This window comes from Oryctolagus cuniculus, chromosome 10 (assembly GCF_964237555.1).
Source record: "Oryctolagus cuniculus chromosome 10, mOryCun1.1, whole genome shotgun sequence".
NCBI lineage: Eukaryota > Metazoa > Chordata > Mammalia > Lagomorpha > Leporidae > Oryctolagus > Oryctolagus cuniculus.
Genome location: NC_091441.1, coordinates 109,295,316 through 109,307,006, shown reverse-complemented (window position 1 = coordinate 109,307,006; position 11,691 = coordinate 109,295,316). Strand labels below are relative to the sequence as shown.

The following is an 11,691-nucleotide window of genomic DNA, read 5'->3' as shown; positions in this document are numbered from 1 at the left end:
GGAGGGAGTAAAAACCCCACGGGGTAGCTTTCTTTAGATGAATCCGAAACCTCAAATTATGTCATAACATCATCGCCCTGTGTCGGCGTCACTGTCTGCGTGGTGACCAGATGGCTGAGCAGCGGCTCCAAGTTCATGTCTCACCTCTACATCCCCTTCCCTGGCGGCTTCCACACAGGTCCTGCCTGAGGTTTCACTGGCTCTGCACAGTCCTAGGCCCCCACAGAACCAGTCAGCGGCCAGGGAGATGCTCGCTCGGTGTGGCCAAAGCTGGGTCACATACCCGCCTCCCTAGCCAGGGGTTGTGTCAGCTCCCTCCAGCTCACGTCTCTGGAAAGAAGGGAGAAAGTTGGCGCCTGGGACGTGCCAAGGCTGCTGTGGGACGTGTCGGAAACAGGCGATGCAGAGATAGAAGTGCAGGTGGCTACCAGGGCAAGCAGAGGTTTCTCAGCCTGTAAGAAAGTCCAGATGAGCCCGAGCCTTCAGGGGGAGTATTCAGGTGTAAACCAAGCAGCGGGTTCTGAACACTGGTGGAATGCTCTCACAATGCCCCTGCCGGCCTCTGGGCAGTGGTGATCATGAGGGGTGTGCCCAGAGCCAGGGTGTGTATGTGTGTGTGTGTGTGTGTGTGTGTGTGAGGTTGAAGCCCACCGTGTGATACCCAGATCTTTGTGAATGCAAGGGCCACTGTGACTGTGTCCCAGACTTGTGGAGGAAAGACACAGTGGTTAACATCTGCACTGTGCTGGGGCCGGCGCTGTGGCGCAGCGGGTTAACATCTGTACTGTGGGCGTGGATGGCAGCACAGCTGTGCCCCTCTGAGCTGAATGGAACAACTGGAAGCCTTCCTGGCTACAGCCCCCGCCCCTCATGTGGACGACAGCAGACGAACACGAGAGGTGGGGCTGCGTGTCTCCCCTCTGGAGACACGCAACCCATTGCGGAGAGGGATTTGGGAAGGGTTGATGAGGGAGAAGAAGGAGATCCTGGGGAGGACGTATGTTAATTAGACTCCGTGGGGTCACAAACTGCCCCCCCATAGAGTGATTTAGGCCAGCAGCGCCATTTCCCTGGCTTGTGGCTCTAGCGTCTGTAGTCGGTGCGGTGGGTGCCCGGCTCGGCCGATCTGGGCCACATTCAGCCAATGGCAGCTGGGCCCACCAGCCTGTGGTGTGAGCTTGACGTCAGGTGAGTGGGGGCCTGGCTGGCCTCGGATGTCCCCGCAGTGACCCGACTAGGCCTGTTCCCGAGTGGTGGCAGGGTCTCGGGGATGGAGCAGGCAAGTGCGGGGGGGGGGGGGGGGTAGGAGTGGGGGTGTGTGCCGTGTGCCATAGTCTCAAAGGACCAGGCAGGGCACCATGAACTCCCAGTGTTCCATTCGGATGAGTCAGCAGGGGCCGGCGTGAAGGCCAAAATACGCATTTGTTAAAAAGTGGTTCAGGGCCACCCCATGATGCCACAGAGCTCCTGGGGCGTGCGTGTGCGGACAACCAGGCAGCTCAGGGCTGGGGTGAGGGTGCTGCGGGAGGCAGTAAGAGCTTATTCTTGATTCCTTTTTTTTTTTTTTTTTTTTTTTTTGCATTTCTCCCAGGGCAGGTCTCCTCCCTGAACTTGTACTTATCTGGAAATACCCGATTTCACCTTCATTCTTGAAAAGTTGCTTTATAACAGACAACAGCAATCCTGATCACGCTTCTTCTCACAACCTCCCTGCGTCATCTCTGACCCCTGTGGTTTTTTAAATTTTTTTTTTCTTTTTTAGTGGAAATTGGCTTTGAATCTCATCAAGGGTCCCTTGCACGTAACGAGTCACTTATCTAGCTGGTTTCTGAGTTCTTTCTTTGTCCCCAGCTTCGCTTAGCTCTGACGTGTAGGGGTGTGGGCCTTCCTTGGAGCTTGGAGTTGATGGTACCCCATGGACGGGCATAGTCCTGGGCTTCCTCAGAGAGGGAAGATTTTTTTAAAAAGATTTATTTTATTTGAAAGTCACAGTTACCAGAGAGAGAAGAAGAGGCAGAGGCAGAGGTAGAGAGAGAGAGAGAAAGAGAGAGAGAGAGAGAATCTTCCATCCCCTGGTTCACTCCCCAGATGGCCGCAGCAGTCAGAGCTGAGCCAATCTGAAGCCAGGATCCAGGAGCTTCCTCCTGGTCTCTCATGTGGGTGCAGGGGCCCAAGCACTTGGGCCATCTTCTGCTTTCCCAGGCCATAGAGACAGCTGGATGGGAAGTGGAGCAGCCAGGACTAGAACCAGTGCCCATATGGGATGCCGGCGCTGCAGGTGGTGGCTTTACCCGCTACTCCACAGCGCCGGCCCCCCATCATTTCTTCAAATGCTTCTTCGGTCTGTTTGTGCGTCTTCTCGTCTCTGACATCCCTAGGATGGGGACCCCGGTGGGTTTCCTAGTGGCCCACAGGCCGCAGTAGCTCTGTCCCCTTTTCTCATTCTGTCTTCTCTGCTGCTCGGCCTGGATCATGTCAAGGTTGCAGGTCCTCCTCCCTCCTTCGCAAGTTGCCCTTGACACACACCCCCCCCCCCCAGTGAGTTTCTCGCTTCTGCTGGGTTTGTCAGTGCAGGTGTCTCTGCTTGGCTTCTCACTGTGATTTCTCTCTCCTGCTGTTCTCATCTTGTCCAGGCATCATTTTCCTCGTTTCCTTTGGTCCTGTGCCTTTGGTTTCCTTTAGCTCATGGAGCGTATTGAACACAGTAGAGTGACCATCCTTGACTGGTAATTCCCACAGCTGAGCTTCCTCAGGGGTGACTTCTCAAAAACTCTCTTCTTCCTCCTCCTCCTCCTCCTCCTCCTCTTCCTCCTCCTCTTCCTCTTCCCCTTCCTCTTCCTCCTCCTCCTCCTCTTCCTCCCTCCTCCCCTCCTCCTCCTTCTTCTTTAAAAGATTTGTTTGTTCACTTTGAAGGTCAGAGTTACGGAGAGATAGCGAGAGGGGCCCACAGATGGTCCATCCTGTGGTTCACTCCCCGAGATGGTGGCAGCAGCCAGCAGTGGCCCAGCCAGAGCCAGGAGCTCCATCCCTGTCTCCCACATGCTGGCAGGGCCCACACGCTCAGGCCATCTTCCCTTGCTTTTCCCACTGCTTTCCCAGGCCTAGCCGGGAGCTGGATCGGAAGTGGAGCAGCTGGGACTCGAATTGACGCCCATACGGATACCAGCCCTGCTGGCCGCGACTTAGCCTGCTACGCCACCGCAGTCTTTCAAAGATTATTATTACTATTTTATTAGCTATTATGATGAATAGGTTATCACATTAGCTTATTGATGGTAGAGGAGCTATTATTATTTCTGTGTGACAGCTATGAAAACTAAGACTTCAAAGAATTAACCACTCACCCAGGGTCACACACCAGCCACCTGCCCAAGGTCACATATTAGCCACTCACCCAAGGTCACGCATTAGTAAGTGATAAATGAGAACCTGAAACCAAGGCCTCCTGGGAGCGCAGCCTGGGCTGTTAACCCTTTGGGTGCCGGGACGGAGCCCCGAATGGATGTGTTTGGGCCCTGGTCCGTGATGCTGGGCAGATGGGGTCTCCAGCCCTCGTCCCGCGCCCGCATCGATCTCTCTCCTTCCTGCAGGCTGGTGGAGGAGGTGAAGGAGCTGTGTGATGGCCTGGAGCTCGAAAACGAGGATGTGTACATGGCGACCACCTTCGGGGACTTCATCCAACTGCTAGTGAGGAAGCTACGCGGGGAGGACGCCGAGGGCGAGTGCGTCATCGACTACGTGAGTCCCGCACGGCCTCCAGACCCCAGGCGCCCGTGTCCGTGGGTCCAGGGTGACACCGGGGGCTCAGGAAGCCGGCACCCTCTGGCTTCCCACGCCTGGCCAGCCTGGGGGCGCTGGGCAGGCGGTAAACCCAGCACAGGTGTAGCTGTCTAAGGCTCAGGTTTTTGGTCAAGTTCTGCATCCCAAGATGCGATGCCCGGATGGAAACAGGAGAGTTCCCAGTCAGGAGAGCAGATGACCTTGTGCGTCCACCTTTCACCCGTGGACGTGCGTTGACTGACAGCAAGTTCTACTTTGGAAAGACCTTCTGGGAAAACCTCCCTGGGGTACCAGGGCAGGCTCGCACCTGCTTAGGAATGGACCTGGGCTGGCTTGTTTGGCTGGTGGTTTGGAACAAGGGCTCGTAAGTGGTGGCCAGGGTGGACCCCAGGCTGGCCTTGGGGTTGTGGATGGCTGACCTGTGGGTGGACTTCAGGAGTCGGGAGGGTGTCCCAGAGGCGCCTGCCTTCGCCATGGAATTCGGATCGAGAGGAATCGGGTGGGTGGTGTGGCCTATCTGGTGGCTTCTGGGGGCCTCGCCATCCCCAGGTGCTTCCTGGGGGCTGAGGATCCCGCAGCCCGGCCTGGCCCGCTGTGTCAGCAGCGGAAGTCGCCCATGGCAGAGCTGGGATTCCCGCAGGCGTGGTCTCAGCCCTCCCCTCCTCCCGTCGTGCCCAGAAGCAGCTCCAGGAGGCCCTGGGGTGCAGCCCAGCTGCCCTGGCCGTGCACGTGTGTGTCCATCTGTGTGTGTGTCCCTGTCCCCCTGTGGCTGTGTGCTGGCCACCGATGCAGCTGCACCTTCCCTCCCAGGTGGAAAAGGCGGTGAACAAGCTGACTCTGCGAATGCCCCACCAGCTCTTCATCGGGGGGGCCTTTGTGGATGCTGAGGGCAGCAAGACCTACGACACCATCAACCCGACGGACGAGAGCGTGAGTGCGGGCCCCGCGCCACCTCCTACGCCACCTGCCATTCAGCTCCCGCTGCCCCGGCCTCTGGGGTCCTGGCCCCGGGCCTCTGCTTGAACAAGCATCATGGAGAAGAACACAGAAGGGGGAGGGGAGCTGGGGGAGGCAGCTCTTGAGCCTGCTTCGCCTGGGGCCAGAGGTTAAACTCCCCAGGAGAGGTGAGGCCCTTGGCCCTGTCCCTTCCGTGAGAGTCTCTGTGCGGGCGCCACCTCTGGATCTTGTATTCCCGCTGCCATCCGGAAATTCTCTCTTGAATTGAGTCCCATGTCTGTTGGCATCCGTGACCATGACGTCACCCTCCCACCCTCGTGGGCCAGCACACCCACGGAGGTGCATGTGCATGTGTATCTGAAAGTGGGCGCCGTGGCTGAGACTGACTCTGGTGGGCGCCCACTGAGCCTGTGGGCCCACTCAGGCCCCTGCAGGAAATGGGTAGTGCCCTCCAAACAGGTCCTGGGAGGGCTCGCAAAGAAAGAGTGATTGAGAGAGGGGTGGGCACGATGTAACAACACGGGTCAGTGCCCTCAGGACTGGGACGTCCATGGCAGCCTGGCATGGACAGGGCTGCAGCGGGCCCTGGGGCCTTGGGAGGGCACAGCTATGGAGGTGCCTCCTCCTCCCATCCCCAGACCTGTTGGGCCACATGTAGCACCACAGGGTCAAGGGCGTGGTCAGGGCAGGAATGGGGTGGAGAACCAGGTGTGGATCCGAGATGGCATGGGCTGTCACCCCCATCTATCTCCCTTCAGAAAGGACTGCGGGCTGTACTCACTTGGTCACTGGGTCTCCTCCCCAGCCCGCTCCTCAGCCCTGTCTCTGGGTCTCCTCCCCAGCCCACTCCTCAGCCCCATAGCTGCAGCCTGAGTCTGCGGGGAGTGTGTAGAGATGGCTGCTGGCGGCAGAGACGCAACCAGACTTTCCCAAGCCCCTCTTCCCTTCACGCATGAACCATCACGTGTCCCTGTAGACCGGGCGTCCCCTCCGGGGCTGCCCATGCGGCCGGCAGTCAGCGTGGGGTGGGGGTCCTGTCTGCGTGGAGCCCCGTGAACGTGGAAAGGGAGCGATCCGTGAGTGTGGGGCCGAGGGTGGGCACTCACGGCTCCACCTCTGCCGCAGGTCATCTGCCAGGTGTCCCTGGCCCAGGCCAGCGATGTTGACAAGGCCGTAGCTGCAGCGAAGGATGCCTTTGAAAACGGGCTATGGGGGAAGATCAGTGCTCGGGACCGGGGCCGGCTCCTGTACAGGTGAGAGCCCAGCCCCCACCTGTCAGCCAGCACCGGCTTCAGCAGGGGGCAGGGCAGATGCTCCGGCCAAGGCCTCTTTTCCTGGGGGCCCTCCTGGGAGGGGCGGCCCCTGGGGGGGTCACGGCTGGAATAGCAAAGTTGCGGGGGCGGGGGGGGGGTCCCAGCCCGAGGCTCAGAAAGGGCTTCTTCGAGGAAGGGGCTGGAGAAGCACAAGGCTTCAGCCAGCAGACAGGGTGGCTTCTGGGACAGTTGTGCCAGTGGAGGTGAGGTGCAGGGGTGAGGCTGTGCTTTGTGGGCTGCAGGGGTAGAGGCTCTAGGGCTGGGGAAGTCCAGGGCCAGGGCCGTCAGGTGCACTCAGACTGCCATGCCTTCCAGACCCCTTGGAGGGCCCGTTGGTTCCAGGAAGGTATTGGCTGGTGACAGGCTCTAGAACTCCAGGCTGTAAACCTCAATGCCCACGACCCTCCGCTGAGCCGGTGGAGTGGATGCGCCAAGGGTACCTGCGCTGGCCCCTGGGACCTCCTCTGATGGCAAGAGCCTGGTTTCCTGGGACACTCTGCTGCCATCTGGTGGCTGAGGTTGTCATAACGCCTGCTGACCCCTGGCGAAAATGAGGCCCAGGCTGCAGGCTCTGAGCTCTGACTCCCTGATGGTGGACCGAGGTCTCCAGAGCCAGGGAGCTTCCTGGTGGCCAGGTCCCTGCCCTGGGCAAACTCCCCGCCCCCTCGGAGGAGGCTTGCCTGCTCCTGGCTCTGCCACAGCTGGGCAGAGATGCCTGGGGAACAGGGTGGGGCCAAAGGCTGCAGGGCTCCCATGATTCCATGAGGAGCGTGGCCCTGTGGGTGCCGGGGGACACAGAATGCATCTCAGGAGTAGGACAGAGCAGCGCTGGGGAGCAGCTGGGGAGGATGACTCAGAAGGGAGAATCGGGCTGGCGCTGCGGCTCACTAGGCTAATCCTCCACCTGCGGCGCTGGCACACCGGGTTCTAGTCCCGGTTGGGGCATCGGATTCTGTCCCGGTTGCCCCTCTTCCAGGCCAGCTCTCTGCTGTGGCCAGGGAGTGCAGTGGAGGATGGCCCAAGTGCTTGGGCCCTGCACCCCATGGGAGACCAGGAGAAGCACCTGGCTCCTGGCTTTGGATCAGCGCGGTGCACCTGCCGCAGCGTGCCAGCCATTGGAGGGTGAACCAACGGCAAAAGGAAGACCTTTCTCTCTGTCTCTCTCTCTCTCTCACTGTCCACTCTGCCTGTCAAAAAAAAAAAAAGGGGGGAGAATCAGAGGGAGTCTGCAGGTCATGCCTGGGGACCCTGGCGGGCAAGGTCAAGGCTCTGGGGACCCCGGGCAGCAGCCACGCCCAGCAGCAGCAGTGGGGCCGCCAGGAGGAGCCTGCAGGGAACTGCTGGTCTGCTCAGCCTGGGAACGTGCCAGCTGCCCTTTGCTGTGTCCACCCCAGACCTCCAGCGAAGGGACGGACAGCACCTGCTGCACTCACCTGGCACCCAGGAGGGAGGGCCTGGGGGCAGGGCTGCCGGCTAACCTGGCAGGCAACGGCACAGCCCCGCTCGGCAGCCTCCTGGGGCTGCCTGCGTAGTGTCCCTTGCAAAGCGCGTCCTGGGAATTGGACTGATGACCCGGCCACGTCGCACGCCACGCAGGGGACACTGCCTACGAGTGCCGGGCCTGTGTAGAAGAAAAGATAGGGAGGTACTTCAGAAGCTCCTGGGAAATGGATTTATTTAAGATTCTTATTTATCTGAAAGGCAGTTACAGCAAGAGAAGGAGGGAGAAAGGGGGAGAGAAATGTTTCTTTTGGTACAAAAAAGGTTGAAATCCGTGGACAGTTTGCCATGCCACGCGTTTTCCGTGACGTTTTTGAAGTCCTCATGTGTGCCCAGGAGCCTCAGCACGCAGGAAGCCAGATGGGGCATCTCAGGACAGGGTCATGGGGCGGGGGCGTGGGGGGTTCTCGCCATGGAAGGCGGGGCTTCCCAAACACCCTGTCTCAGTTTCCCTGCTTAGCAGCATAGCGGGGCACCTGCACCTCTGTGGACCCCCACAGGCAGTGACAGCAGCAAGGCCCCGCCCTCTCGGTGGGCCACGGCCGTGCACGGGGTCCAGTGGGCACTCCAAGCTAGCTGGCCCCTGGCCATCACAGGTGTGCTTGCCTGGACCACTTGAAAGTAGCAGGACGTGTGGAAACTTGCGGGCTGTGGAGCTAAGGGGTCCCATTTACTCACAGGGAGTGGGCTCACCTCTCCTTGCTCCTGCTGGAACCCCAGGCCCGCCGATGCCCCTGGCGGGAGCCCCCAGTGCTAGAGTTTCAGGTTGCTCAGTCAGCAACACACACGTTCGATCTCCTTACCCAGGCAGCAGTGGCAGCACAAGCCTGGCTCTTCCACCCGTGTGTCTGCTCCCTGAGTCCATGGCTTCCTGAGCCCAATGCTTCCCATGTGCCAGGACACGCTGGCTGCTGGGAACGCCTTGGGGAGCAGGAAGCCAGAGCCTCCCTCGCCCTGGGGGGAGCTTGCATTGCAGTGGGAGAGGCAAAGTATGAGACCCTCACCCAACTGCCCCATGGTGGGGGAGGGGCAGGGAGGCCGCAGATGCTCTCAGAGTCCCGGTGATCATGTGGTCAGGAGGAGGGGCCAGGCACAGGGCCAGCTCCCACAGCTCCCACACAGGCCTGCCCTACCGGGGTCCCTGGGTCAGATCCATGTGGGTGGGGGGGCGGGGGATGGAGGCCCAGGGTCCCAGGAGGAAGGTGGAGCAGGACCAGCGCTGGTAAGCCCAGCCTAGCATCCCCGCATCTTCCTAAGTGCCATGCATAGTGGTCTGGGGTCCTGGAGGGCGTAGGTGGGTTCAGACAGCAGCAGGCCTGGGGGCCCATGTGCAGAACAGAGCAGGGTGGGGACCGGGACGGGGGAGGGCCTGACTCTGCCCCTGCACCTACTCTGGGCCCCATTGTGCCCAATTGTGGAAGTTGCTCATGGCTTTGGCTCCGTGGTCCCCACCTTCCCCATCCCCACACCCCCTTAGGGTGTGAGACCCCCAAATCAGTCAGGGGCTTCGTGATAACTCGCACGCCGCCCCCAGCAGCACAGCCCAGCGGTTAAGATGCCCGCGGTCCACATCAGAGTGCTTGAGTTTCAGTCCCAGCTCAGACACCTGACTCCAGGCTCCTGCTGATACAAACCCAGGGAGGCAGTGGCTGGGTTAGAGGAATGGGGCAAGAACCCACAACCCGGAGTGAAGTGCCTCATCTCACCACCAGAGGGCGCCAGCGTAGAAAGAGTGGCACCCACACACGGGGTCTGAATTGTGCTCCTGGCTCATGGCTTTGGCCCTAGTTGGGTCCTGGCCATTGCAGGTGTTTGGGGAGTGAACCAGTGGATAGGAGCTTGCTCGCTTGCTCACTCTCTCTCTCTCTCTCTGCCTCTGAAATAAAATTTTTTTAAAAAATTTTGAAACCAAATCATGGGAGAGCAGGTGGACACTGGGGGCCACCTCTCCTCCTCTGGAGACACCAGCCGTGGGGATGTCCCCTGCCCCCCGACTGAGCTGTTGGCTTGGTGGGCACCTAGGAGACAGGGGTGCGTTGCCCTGGTTGAAGGAGGCGGCCTCCCGGGCCTGTGGTCGCTTTGCTACCTGTAGCACGTGGGCGCCCCCCTCCCAGGACAATCTCTGAGTGACCTGGTGAAATAATTGGCCCCCAGAAGAGAGAGGGCAGGAGGGAGGGACAGCAGGCAGCATCCTCACGCCCAGCCAGCAACGCGGCCGTCACCGTCCCCTCTCACAGCCAAGGGATCGCTGTACGCTGAGTGGGCAAGCCCTGGGAGAGCCCAGCTCCTTGCACCAGGGCCTGCTCGAGCCTCCCCCCACCCCCGCCTCTCCCTTGCCCCATGTCCAGGTTGGCTGACCTCATGGAGCAGCACCAGGAGGAGCTGGCCACCATCGAGGCCCTGGACGCCGGCGCCGTCTACACGCTGGCCCTGAAGACACACGTGGGCATGTCCATCCAGACCTTCCGCTACTTTGCGGGCTGGTGCGACAAGATCCAGGTGGGGCTCTGGCCTGCAGGCGGCATGGCCGACGACTGCCACGGGGTGCCATGAAGCCGCCCCCGTTCCTTAGCTGGTGGCCCCATGGTGGTGGCGGGGTGGGGGGTGCCTGCCTGGCTTCTACACTGGGGCTTCACAAGGCTGGGGTGAGGGGCTCAGCCAGGCCGGGCTCCATGCTGGTCCACGCCGAGCCCTCCATCTCCCAGCTGCAGCAGCGCTGGCCTCGAGTCTGCTTTTCTGGGGGGGGCTCCCGTGGCTGCTGTCAGCACACACACGTCATCCCCCTCCCCCCATGTCGACTGGGACACAGAACGTCATGGCAGAAAGGAGCACTCAGCGTGTTCCCTGGCCTCCGGCTGTCTGCCGTGACCTCCCACCTGCTCTTGTGTGTGGGGGGGGAGGTGGGGATCAGGATGTGGACCAGACCCTGTTCCTTCAGAGCCCCCCCCGCCAAGTGGCCTCCCCCTGTGCTTCTTCCAGGGCTCCACCATCCCCATCAACCATGCCAGACCCAACCGCAACTTGACCTTGACCAGGAAGGAGCCTGTCGGGTGAGTCCCTGCCCAGGGCACGGGGCTGGGCGACCCACGTGGCGCCTGAGGGGCCCACAGGCTCCTCCCAGCACATGTCTGTCATCCAGCTGCTGCAGTCACTCCCACAGTGCCCGCTCCATGCCGGGTACTGCTGTGACAGCTTGAGAATTATTTAAGTAAGCCCCACGGTCGCCACAATCACCCTCTGTCAGTCGGGGTCGTGGTGGAAAGCAGAGGGTACCCTGGCACGTCTTATCTGAAAAGAGGATCGTAATAAGTGTGCATAAAATTGAAGAAATTCTTTTTAAAAAAATTGAAACAGGCAAAGACAGGAAGAGCAGGTCAGCGGGAGAAGCACAGGTGCAGCCCAGACAGGCCTGGGTGTGAGGAATGGGGCAAAGAACCCACAACCCAGAGTGCAGAGCCTTGTCTCACCACCAGAGGGCGCCAGCACAGAAGGAGTGGGACGGGCTGGGCTGGGTCGTTGGGCAGCAGCTGGTCCACCCTGGAGCCTTGTGTCCAGCCACGAGCAGGGCAGCCTAGCGTGCAGGAGGAGAGCAGGAGGTGCAGGCTGCAGATGCCACAGGGCAGTGCAGTGGGTGGAAGCCATGAGGTCACTAACAGCAGAACAGGCAGCAAAGCCAACCAAAGGCAGGCACCTGCAGCTGCTGGGCAGGGGTGTGTCCAGCAGACACCACCCCCGCTCACTCTGACACTATGCAGGGCCAGTCCCCACACCCTCCATCCCCACGACTGGACAGGTGCAGGTGTGTGCCCCGGCTGCCCTAACAACGGAGCCCAGCCCCGGGCTTAAAGGACAAGCTCTGGATGCTGACGTCTGATGTCGCGGTGCCAGCAGGGCCGGTTCCCACTCCCCCAGGCCCTGGCAGAGGGGAAGGTCTGTCCCAGGCCCCTCTCCCAGCCCTGGCCTTCCTGGCACGCGGCGGCGTCACCCCAGTCTCTGCCATGGTGCCCCAAGTCGCTCTCCTGTTGGTAAAGACAGCAGCCCCATTGGTTGAGGGGCCTGCCTACTCCACGGTGACCTCATGTTAATGAGTGACATCTGCAGGGACTCGGCTAGGACTTGAGCGTCTGAGCCTGAGGGGACA

At 60.7% G+C, this 11,691-nt stretch overlaps 1 protein-coding gene across 3 annotated transcripts in view; it reads left to right on the top strand.

Moving 5' to 3' along the window:
- ALDH1L1 (aldehyde dehydrogenase 1 family member L1) overlaps window positions 1-11,691 on the top strand; it is a 55,695-nt gene that overhangs the window by 26,086 nt on the left and 17,918 nt on the right. For all 3 annotated transcript variants that reach the window (XM_070051007.1, XM_070051008.1, XM_070051009.1), the window contains exons 10-14: window positions 3,591-3,738; window positions 4,591-4,710; window positions 5,863-5,990; window positions 9,899-10,049; window positions 10,530-10,600. In XM_070051007.1, coding sequence (XP_069907108.1) covers window positions 3,591-3,738; window positions 4,591-4,710; window positions 5,863-5,990; window positions 9,899-10,049; window positions 10,530-10,600 — 618 coding nt within the window. The remainder of the gene's footprint in view (window positions 1-3,590; window positions 3,739-4,590; window positions 4,711-5,862; window positions 5,991-9,898; window positions 10,050-10,529; window positions 10,601-11,691) is intronic.